The sequence below is a fragment of the Dermacentor silvarum genome, chromosome 1 (assembly GCF_013339745.2).
Source record: "Dermacentor silvarum isolate Dsil-2018 chromosome 1, BIME_Dsil_1.4, whole genome shotgun sequence".
Classification (NCBI taxonomy): domain Eukaryota; kingdom Metazoa; phylum Arthropoda; class Arachnida; order Ixodida; family Ixodidae; genus Dermacentor; species Dermacentor silvarum.
The window spans coordinates 100,665,076-100,684,530 of NC_051154.1; the positions used below are offsets into that span (position 1 = coordinate 100,665,076).

Sequence of the window (19,455 nt, forward strand, 5' to 3'; positions counted from 1 at the left end):
GGCTAAACGGCGGCCGTCAAGGTAAAAAATGTCGTAAGTTTCTAAGAGATGGTGTAGGTCAGCAGCTTGTGCAGGAAGAAAGTCAGGCGCAATCATCTTGATAAGTTCGTCTGTGAGAGTGGGTGAATCAGACATTACTGTAGAGGATGACGGAATTTGGGCGTCAAGAGCCGATATCTCGCGATCGTTCATAGGCGAGGTGTCGCCCAAAGACATGTCTCTGGGAACAATTTTAGTCGAGCAAGTAAAATTAAGGAGAGGGAGCGAAGTCTGATTGCCTCTAACAGTGAGCACGGTATGGGGAACGACCAAATTCCTTTCACGCAGTATGTCAGCGATGGGACATAGCACATCGACGCCGTCAGGAACAGATAGCAACGACACTAGAGTGACGTACGTAGTGGCTTGAGGCGACAGGTGGATGTCTTTGGGAGTGCATAACCATGGTTGTGTGACTGGTGGACTATAACAGCCTTGGGGCAGTTCAAGCTGAATGACACTAGACGCGCTGTCAAAGAGGGCTGAATGGGACAACAAAAAATCTAAGCCGACTATAACGCCGTAAGGGCATTGTTCCTAGCATCTGGTGATGTTTGTAAAGAATGCTAATTGCATTATCATTGCCAATCATCTCCATTGAATGAATGTGCTGTCAATTTCTTTTAGAATATTTATATTTGTTAAAAAATTTCGCTATAGAATCGGGGCACTGTGGTCTCAGTGGTAATGATATTGCCGATGCTGAAGCAAGGCGTGCCCTCAGCAATGGCCTGCGAACTGTACCGTTCTCTAGACCGGACATCCTCCTGTCGGAATTAATGAGGAGTGTGACGAGAAGATACTGGGCCCAGCCAGATGCTCGTCACGTCCGCTTTAAAAGGCTGGATCCCGATACGCAATTTTCTGTTCTGCGTGGCATTCCATGCCCTCATGCCTGCCTGATACACAGACTACGATTAGGCGTCGCTTTCACGCACAAATACTTGCATATCATTGGACAGGCAGACTCCCTGGACTGTTCAATGTGTGGCGTTGTAGCGTGTGTAGACCATGTGCTCGTCGTCTGCCCTGTGTATGTACGCGAAAGACTGACACTGGCAGCTACCTTGAGGCATTTAGACCATGGGTTCTCAAAGTGGGTTCCGCGGAACCTACGGGTTCCGCAGGCCCCTGCTCGGGGTTCCGCGAGCCACTGATAAATTTTCCCTGGTCCCGCTCTCGACGAGTGTCTAAAACGGTGAACATGAGGTGCGCTTGATCCAAAGAACCTCCGTTACCCATGCCGTGTGTCAAAAAGCACATCACAGTGCGTAACAGCAACACGCGAACTGCGCAATAAATACGCAAGCGGCTTGTAGCCACCCAACCTCTGAGAACGGGCAGCGCGCCTAAGCTTTCGCACTTGAATCTCGGAGGCCGTAACTTACCACCATGCGCCTTTCTCCTATTTGTAGATAGGGTAGGTGCCGATAGCGTGCGCACTGACCTATACGTTGGAGGAAAAAAAAAAAACTGCGGAGCACCGCAAGTGCGCGCCGCAGAAGAGCAAGAACGGCGTAGCGTCCAACCGAAACGAAGCGGCGCAGTCCGCATCGCCGTGGTCCTCAGCTTTCACCGTGGTCCGCAGCGGCAATCGTACGCGGCACATGACTGACAGCAACGCCGAAGCGCTTCGTGCCTAATTGTGCCTTTAAAGCCTTTATTCTTGCGTTTATCGCCACGCGTAACACCGCGTTCGCGGATAGTCACGTGCCTCCATAAGTGCGTAGTCGCTATCTCTGATCGCGTCGATAACCACCGCAGTTTCGTCCGCAGCGGTGGCGGCAAATAGTAGTTTCGTTTTCACTCGATGCGCCCGTCGGCTGCGTGCCTTCACAACTGCGTAGTCCGCCTCCCATGGCAGCGTCGATAGCGACCGCAGTTTCGTCCGCACTTCTTGCAGCGAAAGGTAGTTTCGTTTTCACTCGATGCGTCTGTCAGCCGCCTGCCTTCTGAACCGTAAAGTGGCCGTCCATGATCGCGTCGACAGCGGCCACGGTTTCGTCCACACTTCTTGCAGCGAACGGTAGTTTCGTTTTGACTTCGTGCGTGCGTCAGCCGCCTGCCTTCTGAACCGCAAGGTCGCTGTCCATGATCGCGTCGATAGCGGCCGCGGTTTCGTCGACAGCGGTTGCGGCAAGCAGTAGTTTCACTTTTACTCAGTGCAAAGCTGTCGAAGATAAGAAGCACCGGCTACATCGCGATGGACGGACAATTTGTTAAAGAGCAGCTGAGTGACGAAAAAATAATCGGGATGTGCGCCCGTTGGTGCAAAGCGCGTCTCAGATGAAAACGCGCGCCGCGAAGGATGTCGCGAGGCCTTCGCCGCTGCTAGCGCTAATCAGTCATGAGATGAAGAGGATTTCAGCTTCCGCACTGGTCTTGTGCTAAATAGAAACAAGATTTGACTATTCATTGAGTAAATAAAAGCGTGTTGACGTAGTGCAGCATTTGTTTGTTTTTTGATACCCTCGATAATTCGGTAAAATGGGGGGGGGGGGGGGGAGAGGGTTCCTTGGCACTTTATGGAGCTTAGCAGGGTTCCCTGGGATGAACGTACCTGAGAACCCCTGTGCTAGAGGTTTGATAGTTGTCGTCACTTGTCATGAAGGATTAGACTCGGATGGCAGTGTATTCTGTTGACCATTGTTCTGTGCAAAAAACAATTGGCAGTTTTGTCCGAAGGTAATGCATTGAAAGCGATAAGAAACTTTAGTGTTGTGCGCAAGCTCCTCACACTGTGTTTTATCAATTTGCGAAGATGACATGGCAAGACGCAGAACACGAGACAACTGCTGCGGTGCAGCAGGCAGGCGCAATGCCTTGACGGTGCTCAAGATAAGACAATGGAAAACTATAAGGGCTTGTCAGCACTTAATAAAAGGGCTAGATTAATTTAGCGCGAAATTTACTGTGCACTTAACTCTGTGGGAATCTTCGGGTCCCATAACCGCCGCACGGGCAGCAAACGTCGCGTCAAGCGCATGCGTGCCAGGGAGAGTTGGGAGAGGGGAAACTTTTCTTCCGCGGGCGGTGCACGGGAATCGCAAGCGCTATCAGCGCCACCGGGTGGGTCACGTGAGATCCCGCTGATATCGCCCGGGTCCCTTTGGTCTCCAGCAAGCGGCGACGGCGGAAGTCTCCGCCCCGGCCTCCCGTATTCCCAGTCAACCGCGTTCTTGCCGTGGCAAACGCCCCCCCCCCCCCCCCCCCCCTCGTAGTCCCCAGTTGGTAGGTCGGAAGCCCTTTACCTAGTGTATTATTCTCTTCGAGGGAACCCTCAGCGATGTCAACTATAGCTAGCTGGCCTGCTCGAAGTGTTAGTTGCAGTCGTAATAAATGCTTTCCGAGTGTACACGTGGTTGTCGTCTATTGTTTCCTCGAGCTTGTACCGGACCGCGGTTGATGCGCAAGCATGCGCCAACCGCGGGACTCGGGGTGTCGAGGCAGAGGGCCGACGGCAATCCCCCCATATCCCGACAACTCACAAACCAGTTTACTGTGAGACGCCTTTTTAATGAAGTGGTAGGGACCTTGAAAATTCGTCTTTCAGGTCACTTCGTCCTAAAGGTTGCGCACCGCTTGCGATGCGGCAGGGTAAGCACGTTCAACAAAATGCCTTTACTTAACACGAATTCAAGAGAGACTTAAGGGGAGATGCTCCTCAGAAATATTTCTTTTTATGTAATGATGCTGGGCGAATGAAAATTCTACCACTTGTAGAGCTTGATCTCTTCATTCGAAATCTACTTTTAGTTTTAGGATATCTCTATGCTTTCATGACCTAAGTGCCATGCATAAGTGAGAAGCAGTGCATGTTTGTGCAGCTGCTGGACATAGCAGTTAGCATGATAGAGCAGTGCAAAATTATTTTTCCTATCCCTAACACTCCACTGAGTGCTAATAAGCAAGATGATGTGATTCCCTTTACAGGCAACATTTTAAGAGAATTTCGTATCTGGTGCTTCATATTCAGTGGCTGGTGCCTGAGTACATTAAAAATTTTCATCCTTAAAAAAATGAAGTGATTGCATTAAATCCTAGATAAGTGCATTCTACATATCCTAAAATTTACGCCCATCAAATGTGGTCTTGATTGGAACACAATAAGTACATAAAATGTTGTGCACAAACGCCTTGTTTTGCCCAAAATATGAAGTTGAGAAAAATGCGATTGAAAGTTATAAAAGCTGTTTACTTCTGTTAATTATTATTATTACTTCCCGGTGAGATTGTAATGCGGCAAAGCTAACCTTGGAGAAAAAAAGCTTAGGCCTACCACCTTGCACGAGCCCAATGGCGTGCGACACCACGGTTTGACGCATCGCGCGCTTGAAAATGTGTCATATCTGTGCCTTTTTTTGCCACCTCGAGTGCTTTAGCTGAGTTTATTATCCTTTTCCCGATCATTTCTGGCTCTGATTTCGTCATATGTGAAATAGGAGAGATCAATGTTGCTGACACAACTAAAAACACAAAACCTGTTTCTTTAATGAAAATCGCCGTTTTTTGACCCGCCTCTCTCCTTAATGAAATAAGTTGCAAATGTTTTGTATACACTCGTCATATAATATGAGACTTTAGACCACCTTATATCAGTGACGTTCATAGCATGATCAGTGGCAAGATGCAGGAATCACACAAAATAAAGCTGTGGAACGTAGGATACTGCTATTGCCTCTCTTGCCGTCAAAATACTTGGTTCGTTTACATGATCTTCATTACTGTTGCCTTCACTGACATTTGTGTCCTTGCAGCCCTAGATGGCTGTGAAGATGTTGGTCGTCAGTTACGATTACATGCTCACGTTGTCATCAGCCATTGCACCCGCTGATGTGTAATAAGCAGCAAGCAAGTTGAGCGATTCCTGGAGCAGTGCAGGACTACTGCAGGTTTTCCCGCTGAATTTAATCCGAACGCCAGCTTTTTTAATCCAAGCACCAGTCAATTTAATCCATGCGCCACACATGTAATCCCAATGCCAACTAATTTAATCCACGTGCCAAGTATTCTAATCCTCACGCCAGTGAATTTAATCCAAAGTGTAGGTCCACTTGCGTGGTGTTATAGAAGTTCAAAATAACGATGAAATGTTATACTTTTGCGCAGACCGAACGTAACTGAAGTAGACTTCTTCATACGCTACAAAGCATACTTCAAATCACGTGAAAAAGAGTCACGGGACATCTTGTAACGTTTGATACTGATATGGATATCAAACGAAGGGGAATTGAAGCTATGCGATGAGGAACCATTGGCAAGGAGAGTGGGATACCCAGGTACTAAATAAGCTACACATGATAAAACCAAAACTAGGGAACTGGATAACTGGGAAAACAGCACGATATAAGGAAGTATTTGTTTGTCGATTAAGAATAGGACACACTTACAGTACTCACTCTTACCTCTTGACTGGGAGTAATCCTCCGACTTGTGGCAAGTGCGGCAATATTCTCACAGTTGTCCATGTTATTCAGTGCCCTGCAATAGAAGCGGAGAGGAAAAGGTAGTTCCCTTCTGCATACCGCGAAAACATACCTCTTCACCCATCATGTTTTCTTAGCTATGAACTGCATTTTAACCTGAAAACAGTTTTAGAATTTTTAAATGAAGTAAACACCCTGAAAATCATTTGGCCAGGTAATTTTAGCATGGGATTAACAGCCCTTGTATTCAAGGGCTCTCTTCAAGCCCTAGTATCACTTTAAAATTGTTACATCATACGTTTTTATTGAAACCCTATTGCCATAGCCCACATCACTAACTAGTTATAGTCATTATTTTACCACTTACACGTTTTATGCCATTTACAGCGACAGTTTTTAGGCCCTTTTACAGCCATGTCACATACACCATTAGGAACTTAAGCCCGACCCTCATAGAACGAATTTCCGGCGTCCAAGCTGCGAACTTCGTCCGACGGCGGCCGCTCTTCGGTCGGCGTCAAAAATCGCGACGCGCGCCACCGATTTGGAGGGGATAGATATTTTCACCCACCGCCGGAAGCGTCCAGCGCGCGGCGACAAGCCCGATCCAATCAGGAGGCAGCACTTCCGGCCGTTGAATCATGGGATTGAGCTTATGTAAAACATGGCGGCGGTCCCGGTCGCCCGCTTCGAACTGAATTTGGCGTTGTTTTTGTAGAATTCACTTCGTTCGTAGCAACTGACTGCGCAAACGGCTTTTGCTTAGTCTCATGCCGCTTCGACGTGAGAGTGTTATGGCTAATCTTGAGGAATTTTCGAGATCGCTTCTCGTTTCGAACGCGCCTAAGCCTAGCGAGAGAAATTTTCATTGAGATGCGAGCGCCACCTGTTGGTAAAGTTGGGAGATAGGCGCGACGACGGCATATGGCCTCTGAGATGGGAAGCTTTCGGGGGCTATGGTAGATAGCTTGTACTGCTTGTCTGTTTCGCTGCAGATCGGCGGACATGGGAAGTAAAAATACAACTGCGCTCCTGGCTTCCATTGCGCTGCCTCTGGCACTCTCCTGACGCACACACACATAGAATTACTTGGTTGCCCTATGTATGGGAAATTCAAAGCGTAATGGAACCGCGTATGTTGTAGAAGAAATAACTCAAGAAAAATTATAAAACACTAAGTTATGACGTTATTAAGTGTCGCAACATGCTAAATCTTGCTCTGGGTTACATTTAAAAAACAGTAATATCCTGCTTCACGGCTGGCCACATTGATAGCGGCTCGGCGGCTTTCGCCGCTGGATCGTCGCATGAGGGGCGGTGAGGCGAAAACACGGCGGCGCGTCTCGCTACACTTTTTGACGCGTGAACATCGTCGGGGAAGTTCGCTCCATGAGGGTCGGGCTTTAATGTTCACGCCATCCACAATTAATCGATAGCATTATCATTTGTCATGGCGCTCTTTGGCCATACCTGGCCCTTGCGCCATAAAACACCACACATCATCATTGAAGCTATGCGATGGTACACACGTAACGAAAGTCAAACCAGGTGGGAAAAGGGTGTCACGTGACCTCGCGTATCTTTCGCTGGCCCATGCGTGATTCCCAACCATACTTTCATGGATATCAAACGAACGGGCTTCGAATAAGCTCTGCGATGGTACACACGTAACCAACGTCAAACCAGGTGGGAAAATGGTGTCACGTGACCTGACGTAACTTTCTTCAGGCTCTCATGGGTCATTCCCAACCAAACTGGCATGGATATCAAACGAACGGGAATTGAATAAGCTATGCGATGGCACACACATAATGAACGTTAATCCAGGTGGGAAAAGGGTGTCATGTGACCTCGCGTATCTTTCGCTGGCCCATGCGTGATTCCCAACCATATTGACATGGATATCAAACGAACGGGCTTTGAATAAGCTCTGCGATGGTACACACGTCGCATACTTCAAACAACGTGAAAAACAGTCACGTGACATCACGTAACTTTCGCCAGGATATCATGGCTCATTCCCAACCATACTGACATAGATATCAAACGAATGCGCTTCAATAAAGCTCTGCGCTTGTGCCCACTGAAAAGCATGTCAGATCACGTATAAAGCAGTGTCAAGTGACCTCAAAATTTTCAACAGACATTGGGTGATTCACGAGCATACTAACAATGCGTATTAAAAGAACGGGAATAGAACAGCCAATAGCTGTGACTGTTTCCACATAAAACGACGGAAATCGAGAAGTAAAGCGCATCACATGATTTCACGTAACTCTGCATCGAACGTGACCAACTGCTGAACCGATTGACATGGATATCACTGCGCCAGGAATTTACCTTGAAAGGAGGTGATGCGCATAGAACTGAATCGGTAAACCTTACCATAACTTTTTTTTATTCCTCGCACATGCACAGGGTGACTGAAAGACGTGTGTATTCTGGTTTCAGTAGTTGCTATTCACACATTAACTATAATATTGAATTGTTGTGAATTTCGCGTTACTTGGAATGTTGTCTTAATTGTGCGTAATTACTGCACACTGACTGAACCGGAAAAAGATAGTTTCATTTTTTTGCATATTTTCTTTTTTTCTTTTTGGTCAAATTGTTCTTTATCTGTTATGAAGGAACAAATGTTCAAAATTTACGCTATTATAATGATTAAATGTCTTAACTTCGCTAATATGAATTTTCCTGGAGATACAAGGCATTACACTTTCCGTTTGACGTGGCTAGGGAACTCGCCAGAAGAATACTTACTCTATAAAAATAGTACTTCAAGACTCAGCCCGTTAGTAACTTCGAAAGGGTACTCCCGGCTTATAAAATGCGTTCTTACGGCAATATGTCGTAAAAACCCTGCTGCAGTTGAGCAGTTTTATTGCCGACCAAAAGATCGCTATAATGCCACAATCGCGTAAATATGCATGTTATTAGAAAACGATGCTAAAAAACATTTCCCTGAAATATTTTTATTCATTCATTCATTTCTTTTCGCTGCACATCACTATTACGTTGGTGCATTGTATTGAAGTTCGGTAAATGGCAGAGACAACAGTACCTCAAATTCCTGTACTTGACATAATTCCTTTAATGTAGGAAGATCCTAAAAAGTGTAAAGCACCATTGCATTTTCCTAAATACATCAGCAATAAAGTGTTCTGAAACGCCCTGGATGTGAAGCAACGTTCAAGTAGTCAACATTATGTCTTCGGTAATTGCGCACATTGCTCGGCGGATTCTGAGCGTAGGCGAGTTGGCACTTTTTTAGCGTTTAGCATTCAAGAATAGTTTCTTGTTAACGCCAGCCATATGGTATTGGTGTCCTCGCTGAGCAATTTCCATGTGGCCAATGCGAAAGGGCGTGGAAGGTGGTGGCTGCAGCGTGAATTTCAGTTGACAGCGCAAATCCAAAATAACGGATGCACAATATACCCGTACCATGTTCTTGCTGTATATGTATCGTACCATATTCTTGCTGTATATATGTTCTTGCTGTATATTGTACGCATGACAAACGTTGCACGTACAAGCGACAGCAAAATGTCTGTATATATACTCTGTAACTGAACGGTACCCGCAAGCAGTTCAATGAGATGAAAGCAGTCGACTGCTTACACGTCACTTAGTTGCAGACGATAGCTACTGGTTCCATCGTCGCTGCTGCCGAGTACACACATTTTCACTGTCGTCTGTACGCACAATGTTTCTTGAATTTTTTTTTTTTTCAATGACGAGTAAGTTTGTTGAGAAATGTTTTTTTTTTTTTTTACTATTTCTTAGTGAGAAAAAAGTTAGTGCAAGTGCGGATGGTTTAGGAAACTATTGTGTAGGAAAATGGGTCAGCAGACGGCCGATGCAACTTATGGAAAACAATCTTCTCGCCCGCAGTGATGGTTTCTTAGCAAAGTGCTGCAGTAGCTTTTCATCGGCACGTGCTGCCAATGCTCTTGCCGTGAATCTCGGCTCATGAACAACGTGCAGAAGCTCTGCTCTGTAGCGATGGATGGGGCAAACTCCCGACAGCATGGCTGACCCCGGAAAGAACAAGGCGAAGAGAAAGTGAAGTACAGATCAGTCTCTACAGTAGACAGAGAGAGAATTGTTGATACCTTTAGAAGGGGAGGAAATTTGAAGCAGTTGGCAGCTACCCTTGGGATTAACATCAAAACAGTGCGCTCCATTGCAGCTACAGATAGGGATCGCACAAAAAAGCGCGGACGATCTGCAAGAAGGTTTGGGCCAGACATCGCCAGCACTGTTTGTGATATAGTGGATGAAAATCCGGCATTTACGCTCAGTCAAATACGGACAACACTATCTGAAAGGTACCAAGGACTTCAAGTAAGCACGTCTACTATCGACCGACTGCCCGATGAAGCTTACTACTTCCAGACCAGCTGATCGTAACCAGAGCGACGGGAAGGTTGACCGCAGAGACTACACGGAATGGCTCCAAAATCAAACTTCAAACCTCTCCCGAATTTAGGTCGATGAGACAAATTTCAACGTGTGGTGTGCCAGAAGCTTCGCCAGGGCAAAGCGCGAAACATCAGCAGTTTGAAAGGTGCCTAGCACGAAGGGTGCAAACATAAACATTATTACGTGTATGTCTGCAGATGGATTAATTCTCTGGAAGGCAATAAAGTTCATTGGCTAGTATTCAATAAATTTCTTGCTGAAGCCTCGAAGCAAGTTCAACAAAATGACCCCACCAGCCACACCGTATTCATTTTTGACAACGCACTGGTCCACCATCGCGCTGAAAACGCCACCCTCGCAAGCATGACACACTCTGTGAAGAATCTGCCACCCTACAGCCCCTTCTTCAATCCTATTGAACAGATGTTTTCAAAGTTCAAGGGGCATGTTAAAGCTTTGCTGAGCGAGCGCCGCCAAGAATTGCTCACAACTCCACTGGGCATAATAAAGAAAGACCACCGACGGGCCATGCTCATCGAGGCAGCCGTACACTACATGCAGCGAGTACAAAGTGCGGACTGTGCTTCATATGACGAGCACGCCTTTTCCTTTTTGGATGCCGTACTGAACTGTTGCGACATGAGAAGGTCGTCTTTAATCGATGAGAAAGATTGCCTCAGTGAGTGCTGCTATAGTTATAAACAAATTTCCATAATTAAATAACGTATCTCTTTGAACCCTTTTACAATAAACAGCAATACATTTTGCTTTGTTTCATTTCAGTTACAGCCGTCCCAGTATAACTGAATTAGTTGGGTAGTGAGCAAGCGCTAACTGGGCACATGGCTTCCAGACAGATTAAAAGAGAATAAAGAGTTAGGTTCAAAATGGGGTTTCTCGTGCAGCACCATGATATAGTTATGAGACATGCCGTAGTGGGCGATAATGAAATGATTTTGCCTACCTGGCGTTTTTCACAGTGGACTTCAATCTAAGTATACAAGCGTTGTCAAATTTCGCCCCATCGAAATGCGGTTGCCGAGAGCGCCGTCGAACCCGCGACTTCGAGCTCAGCAGCGCAAAGCCATATTTATTGGGTGCACTGCGGCGAGTCAAAAATCGCAAGCAAAGGTGCCGTTGCACGCAGAGGTAGCGATGAAGGTACAGTGCTCAGCGATTGAAAGGCAACGCTCCGAGGGCATCGCTGCGAACAATTTTTGCACCATCTACAAGCCCTCGGTCCACCGAGTTGAAACATTGTTGTTAACAATGATAGCCAGAACCTTTGTGACGAATTTGATACCCCGTGATCACACATTGTTGACTGATGGTGCAAAAAGCGCCAACCGTCATGCGGTGCGATTATGGCGTTTAATTTGCCGAGTAGCGTACAGTCCGTTCTGCCGGAAAGGAAGTATACAATACAGGGGGTGTCGCAACTATCATGCCCCAAGATTTAAAAATTTGCAAATGCCACGAAGCTGGAGAGAACCAAGGTAATCTTGCTTGCAATTCAAATCGCAATTCAAATCGCGCGCCCGAGCGAGGAGTGGTGACGTGATGGCCATATCGTGACGTTGTGCTGCCGGTGAGTAAAACAGCGCTATGTTTTTTTGTTTTTGTTTTCCGGAGAACGCAAACGCGCGGCTAGACACAGCCAAGACAGAGCCGACGGCAGTGCGAAAGCGGAAGTATAGTGGCTAGCCACCAAAGCGGAAGGTAAAGCGCGCGCCGAATTGTCAACATGGTGATCGTCGCCGCTCGCCGCAGTTGACCAACTAGTTGACGACCCTGACAACGACACATTGGCTTGCGATGCTGGGCTCGATTTTAGTGATTTAAGCTCGGATGAGCGTGACATGCTGCTGGGGGCTCGCGCTGCCGGCGTCGTTGCCTACTACGACGGCGGCCTCGACATCGGCTCTTCCGAGCGCAAAAGCAGCAAGGACTCCTGCAATCGATGTCGGACGACGAAGCTGGTCACCGTCGACGCGCCGTCGCGACTCTCAAGCTGCTAGCAAATTCAAGTGCTAGTTTAGCGAGCCAGCAAAACCAGCGCATTCATGGAGGAAGGAAAAGATTTTCCTCCATGAGCGCAGTACTATGCGATAACGAAACTTCTGAAACTCGAAAGCGAGCGCGGCACAGTCGAGCGAAAACGAAACCTTTTGACCGCCCGCGTCGTTATCAAGTGTAACGCCAAAAAGGCAATTTTTTCTAAGAATCTAATAGAAGTAGACAAGTAGCATTTTTTTCCGTCTTATAATACAACGAAACAATCTTTTTAATACGAGCGGTTGAGTACTAGTGACATATCTTTTTTTAGGAGTGCCTTCGTCATCGGGTAAGTACCGGAATGTCCCTGGGGCGTCTCTTATCATGTCCTACATTTACCTCAATTTCTCGATTACTAGAGCTCTGTTCGCGATTATATTGACGCCTGGGACGTTCTAGAGCATTGCTCTATCACTTCAGCCTGACTTTTTATTTCACTTTAGTGTCCCTTTAAGCATGTACTGTAGAACTCCGCTGTTACGTTCCTGGGTGCTGCGTTTTCCCCGCTGTTACGTCGTTTTCGGCTGGTCCTGGCATAGCTCCCATAAACCCAATGCATTGGTAACCCCACTGTTGCGTCGCAACTGTGGCACCGTTCCCGCATCACGCGTTGCAAACCGCCACCCCGCGCTGGCTCGAGCAGCCATTTTGACTTTTCATGTCGCTTGGCTTGGTGGCTTGACGATGGGATTCGCCGCCCAAGGTGCCGGGGGCGACACTTATGACGTATTTTCGGTTTCCGCCAGCAAAAGCATGGCCGTTGAGATCCGTATTTGCTATCTAAAGATGGTGTCTATGACGCGTTGTGGCCCTGAAATTGATTTTTACGCATAGAGCTGTCTGCGTTGTGGGCAGAGTCTAGGCAGTGTAGGTGCGTTGGCGGCTCGTAGCTTTGTGCGTGCTGTGTGTTTGCTGCACTCGGGTTGCATTGAAGGAATTGACAACAGCACGAAGGTCACTCCGCTCGCTGCTGCAGTGGTGCTTCCTCACACCAGCGTTTGACAGCGCGTGTCCACGCTCGAGTGATGCGTTCATGTTTGCCTGTGGGTGCTGACACCATGCTTGTTAATATAGTTAATAAGCGAATGTTTACAAGTTTATACGGACGATAAAACTAGTATCCTTACTTTGTATAGCTGTCTACTATTTGCTGTCGCAATCGATGCTTCGGCTTTTGGGAGAAACGCAACTTTTTTCACTCGTAAGAATGAAAATAATATTGCGTGCAGTTCAACACTACTCTCATTTCTCAATTATTCCTGTTCTCGGCTCTTGCGTTTCCTGGCTCTTACGTTTTTTTTTTTTTTTTTTTTTTTTTATGGTCCCGTGAAAAACGTATTAGCAGGGTTCTACTGTAATGGTTTTGGCGCGCACAACCCCAGACTCTAACTCTTTTTTTTTAATGAAGTATAATGAAGTATGACAGTGTGTTGACAGTGTGTCAAGTTGGCTTTGTTGCTTTTAAAGCCAAACACATTATTGTTTTGGTTTCATTGTCTGTTGGCTTTAAGTTGTCATGATTAACAAAGTCGAGCCCCTCGGTTCCCCTTCCTCTCTCGTTTATTCATTGCGAGGGTCTCGAATGTGGCAGCCTTGATGTCATTAGGTAGCATGCGAGGGTTTATTAGCCACGTGCCTGCTCTCCCAAGATCTCTTGTTTCGTGACACCATAGCGTTAAAAAGGATGTTCCACTTCGCCCACTATGGTTCTGAGTGGCGCTGGCTAACACTTCTAGGGCTAGATCTAGTTAACGTAAATACCCAAGTTAGTAGACGCACAATTGGTAGTGCATCGCACGCGTGATGCGGAGGTTGCGGGTTCAGCTCCCGCCGGTGACAAGTTATCTTTTTGTCCACTTTCATTTCCCTTTTTTCATTATTTCCTACATTCCAATTTCAACCACACTTAATTTCCCCGATGCTTTCCTTGGCTTCATTGTCTGTTGGCTTTAAGTGGTCATGATTAACGAAATCGAGCCCCTAGGTACCCCTTCTTCTCTCGTTTATGCATATCTGAAGACATTCTAACTTTTAACTCTTCACTGGTGGGTTGCACGTGCACGTTGGTAGTGCGACAGCACAGTAGTGATGGTGGAGGCGCATGCGCTAGTGCACCTTGAGTCTCATTGCAGTGCTTGGGTTGGCCAGCATGGCAGCGAACTGGCCGCAGCAGCACAAATATCACTGGAACCCATTTTCTTGCGACAGGAAAATTTTGCCGTTTTGCTGGGAAGCTGACATTTTGTGACAGCCAGTTTTGGGGAAACGGTGGACAGCAATTTTCCAAATGTCCTGTTAGTGTTTATGATATCTTTGTAAATCCATTTTTCTTTGTTTAGTTTCTTATTTCTAATTACATCGCAGTGGCCTCTGCATTGCAATATTTAAACGCTAGGCGATAGTATATGTGGAATTCTCTTTCACATCATACTGCCGTCCTAATTTTGGATTAAACGGTCCGTTGTAACATGTGTCTACAGTATTCAATTTGCTTCAGTCTCTAAAATCTTAAAGTGCCAATGAAAATGCTGTCTCTTGTCGTGCAACAAATGCTGATAGTGCCAGTGAGGAAAATGAGGTGAGTGAATCGAGAAAATTTCCATGGAAGACAAGAGGGAGGCCATAAGGAGTGAGTGAATAGAAAAGGTGAGGGGGGAAATGTTACGTTAAGTTGGTGTGGGCAGAGTCAATCAGTCACCAACCACTGCAGCTTTGCCATGGCAGGGGGCACGAGTTATCACTGTCTGAATTACCTATTGCATAACCGATTTGCAATGAAATTAGCAGGTTTTTTACAATTGGAATTCTATGCAGGTTTAGTGAGGTCATGCCCAAAGTATTTTGAATTACCAAGGTTTGTGTGTTTAGCTTTCACTAATACTTTTCAGTGCACAAGATTTGTTTCTGGAGCTCAGTCTTCGACGTGCTCGGAAAATGCTGCAGAGTGTTTTGGTAGATTATGTGCGCTGCTTTGCTGTGTGTAGATTCATGTGGAAACAGGGACACATGAAGCTCTCAATAGTTTCATTCCATCTGCCTCCACTTCCTGAACTAGTTGAGGACGTGCTCTACCTCGCTGTTCATTTCACCAGTGGAATGTGGTGTCATCGGCATGTCACCATTCATCACTCCCAACACAGGCTTAGTGCAAAATGACTTCATAGCACTCCTTCTACTTAAGAGTGAGGCAGTGCAGGGCCCGTGCAAGAACTGCTAGATGTGCACCTGCATGGAACTGGTGCTGATTTGCAGTTCACAAAGTGCAGGGCTAATCGAATGGACCGAATGTCTGCACATTGTGTATAGCCACAGGAGGTTCATGTGTAGATTGTGCCTTTTGCCACATTGTTTAATTGGTGGTTGCAGAAGAGACCTTGCAAAGCTTCACTGCCATGGCATTATTTGATGGCTTTTCAACTTTGTGTGCTAGTGTTACAAGCCTGTATTTACATGTCGCTGTCGGGTTTAATAGTTGCATACAGTTGTGGGGTAGCCACAGCACACAAAGAAAAGCAACCTTGACATTAGATTCCTTAAAGCTCATTTGGCCAACATCACATGTTTTATATTCCTTCAAAATGTCACCACAACTAAGAATGCGGCATGTCTTCTGCCACCTTTCTTCCTAAGTGGAATACCGCTGGCATTGAAAATGCTTTGCTGCCTCTTAGGCAGCATGCAGTCTTGCATGCCATGAGCAATTACTCTAGACAGCAAAATAATGCACAGTCAGTGAATATGTGTTCTGGTGCACCTTTGTTCCAAAAGAGGCCACCAGTAAAAGTAGTGCTGCTTGTTTCTTTAAGGGCCTTCATAGTTCGGTAACTGCTAATGCAAACATAGTTTTCAGGTTATACATATATTTGATTTTGTTGTTTGCATATGATTGTTTACTCATGGTGCTTTGGAGTTTTGCAGTTTACGCCTTTTTTTTCGTTAATTTTTTTTCCTTTTAAGATAATGCGTTTATATATTGTGAAATAATATATACTTTGTTTTTATTTTGTATGCAGTTCTTGGGTATGCATTTCTTGTGCTAATATTTCTTTCTTTACTTTTATTTTAGATGTCATTTTGGATAACGACAGACCTGACAAAAATAATCAGCAATCAGCGGAGGGATCACAAAATGAAGGCATTTCGGAAAATGCCATCTTTTGGCGTGACATCCAGAGCAAGAGTGTTTCTGCAGCTTTGAAAGATGTCCTCGACAGTGTCTACGACACTTCTTCAAGCAGTATAGCAAGCATTCCTTTGGAAGTGTGTATATCAGACGTGTCTCCATCAGAGTCCATTTCTGCTAGTGGTGCAAGCTCTCCAGAACAGTCGTCATTGTCCTCAACCACCCTTTCCATTGATGCATCTTCATCAGGCACAGACACACCTCCCACATTGCCTGGTCTTGGCCGAGGCCTTGCCTTAATGCTAAAGCTCAGGGAACTTAAGGGTGACAGCTCATCCCATGAGTCTGATGCCAGGGGCAGAGAATATGTGGAGGCTGATGAACCCAGTTCAAGTGAGGAAAGCGAGGATGATGGCTCTTATACCCCTACTGTGGTCGGCACTCCACCTAGAGTTTTCGGGGAGGCTGAAACATTCTGTTCTCCTGACAGCCCAGGCCCACTGTCATCAGTACCTCCAATGCCACAGCTTGTCAGTGTCAGATCTAAGCTGGAACCAACATCTGAGACTCCTGAACCAGCTGGTGCCAGCCAGTTTGGGGAACCTAGAGCTCGTGGTCGAGCTCGGTTGCTCCATTTGTCTCCCAGTCCATCAAGTACTAGTTCACCCTTTGAACAAAGTCAGATGCCTTTGCCAAAAAACCTTGATTTGAGTTTCAGTACCAAGGTGCATGCACCAGATACGCTTACTGAAAAATGTGCAGTGTCCACTGAAGCAGCATTTACTTGTGAACCATTGGCCTCTGAAGTCTGTGCAGCTGATGTGAAAGGCCTAAGTCCTCTTGCAGGCATACCTGAACTATCAGCATACCAGTCTGCAGGGCGTGGTCATGCACTGTTGAGAAAACTGGCATCAAGCCACTCACCAGGCCAACACACTTCTCCGCTTTCATCACAGTCGCTAAGCTCACAGCAAAATAGCTTTGCACAGGAGTGTCCCTACATGCTAAGTGGCAGCAGCCAGCCTGAACGCACTGTACATAATGGTGATAACTACTCTTCTCAAGTGGTGACCAAGGCCAGTCGGCTGAAGGACCTGTTGGAAAAGAAAGGACGTTTATTGTATGTGGCACCATTGCAAAGCTGCTCATCTAAAACTCAAGGTGACAATCTGGCAAATTCTCCCAAGCCTGATGCAACTACAGACTTAGTGCCGGTAGGAAATTTTAGCAGCTTAGAGAGTCTCATGTAAGTTGTGCAAAAAACCTTGTTTAATCATCACAGCTTCCTCCCAACTTTCAGGCACTAAAGATAAATGATGTGTTTGCTGGAAGTTCGCTATCATGTCCTGGTAGCAGCAGTAACCAGGTGAGTTGGCATTTATATGGGACTTTGTGCTGGTAATTAAGGCTTTATGTAAAGACATTCCCTCTATCATTTTTACCTGGGACCTAGCAGTAAAAATGGGGACAATTTGGATATCTCCTTAAAATATGCTTGTCGTCTGGCATATTTATTATGTGTGCTAATATGTGCATTCTATTGAAACATTCAAACCAGTGAAAAAATCTCTGCACCCATTTTCTTAATTGGTGCATGGGATATAGAATCTGAAGTTAAGTCAATAGTTTGGGCAGCTCAGCTGGTAGCCCTGAAAACAGCTACATTAGTACGAATGGCATTATTCAGCTGTAGCCTTCAAACAGCTGCATTAGTATGAATGGCATTATACAAAACTGTAAAAGATGTCTATTGGCATCCTATTATGCTGCAGACTGACAGTATGACATCTGTGCAGACAGGAAATTATGCACCCATGCTGCTGTTTAATAAATACTAGAAGTTTCCTTGTGACAGTTGCAATACACTGTGTCAAGTGTGTGTAAAACAATGCACAAAGTATTGTGGAGACTTCCAACTTTTAATTAAATGACTCTGAAGGCAGCGTTTATAAGGCATATTTTCTTCAAAGTTTACAAAAATACTACCACGAAGCCTGCTTTGTGCATCCTTTCAATACAGTTACCTGAAGCTCATAAATATGCAAATATTAGTTAGCTAGACACTTGTGGCAAAACAAGCATTGTGGCTGACTAATTTGAGATGCATATTTGATAAGATATATCAATAGGTGGAGCAAGAATTTCCTTTTTACTTGTAACATTGATGTAACATTGATGTTAACATTGATGTTACATTTACTGTAACATGATGTTGGAATGAGGCAAAAAAATGGGTACTGGCTGCACAACAGTAAATCTTCTATTTGCAAACGACTGGTGTTATGCTGCATACAAATATACGTATTGTAAAGAATATAAATGGATCCCCTCAGGACTTGCCATTTGTGCATTTGACTATTTCTTGCCAAAATGTAATCAAGAATATCATGGTGCTCCTTTAGCAGGTCAATGAATGTATGTGCACTTCAAACAATGAACGTTTTTATTATGCCAACGCAGTGCCATTATTTGATGTAGCTGTATATGTGTAGCAGTATGTTGAATGTTTCGAGGCCATTGTCTGCATTTCCTTTTGCCAGCATTGCAAGTTATTAGTGCCTTTAACTCTTTACCACTCAACATGAATGCATTCATGAGTCATCAATGCTTTTTGATGCTTCTTTGATGTGGTTAATGCTTTTCGAAGATGAATATTGTGGCAGCTATTGGATATAGTCATTCTTCATATGTTTCTGGAACTGCATCTTTTGTCTGGTGGTTGTGTTCTATATTGCTTGAGGGAATTCTTAATTATGTAACATTAGTCAGAGGAGGCAACTACAGTTGTCTGGTGTGTGTCTAGTTGGTTTTCTGCTTTGTAAAAAAATATGGTGTCTGTTGTGTGCTTCAGCTGGTTTGTCTGTTTAATTTTTTTTTTTAGCAGAAGCTACAAAGACTGCACAGTGCATGGTGTAGGATTGCTAGCTAATAACATGTAAGGAAAGTGGTTGGCTACATATGCAGGCCTTGAACTTAAGCATGTACTTGATTAGCATAGTTGTGCATTTTTTGTAATGTGCAGATACTGTACGTGCATGTCATTTTGTGTTCTTAATTTATTTCACCATGGGTGTGTGAATAATAAATTTCTAACATAAATCGAATTAATAAATCCTAAATTTTGATATCTGGTTGTCCTGAATGTTTGCTTCAGGTACTTTTAGCATTGGAGCAAACAGTCATGCAAGTAGTAGCTGTATCGTGGCTACAAAGGGATTGTGTACCGCTTAGGTCAGCATGCCTTTGGATTGTGGCAGGAATGACAAAATTCTGTCACTATAATGAAAACGAGCATGCTGTTATTCCATAAACAAGGAATTGTATTTTTAGTTCTGGGCCTGAAAGTGGGTGCAAAAATTACATGTGGCATCACTTGATAGTGAAATA

General features: G+C 45.2%; 1 protein-coding gene across 1 annotated transcript in view; it reads left to right on the forward strand.

Moving 5' to 3' along the window:
• Nucleotides 1-19,455, forward strand: part of LOC119452129 (putative ATP-dependent RNA helicase TDRD12) — a 215,813-nt gene that overhangs the window by 51,965 nt on the left and 144,393 nt on the right. Inside the window, exons 9-10 of the mRNA XM_049665961.1 lie at nucleotides 16,012-17,282; nucleotides 17,369-17,434. Coding sequence (XP_049521918.1) covers nucleotides 16,012-17,282; nucleotides 17,369-17,434 — 1,337 coding nt within the window. The remainder of the gene's footprint in view (nucleotides 1-16,011; nucleotides 17,283-17,368; nucleotides 17,435-19,455) is intronic.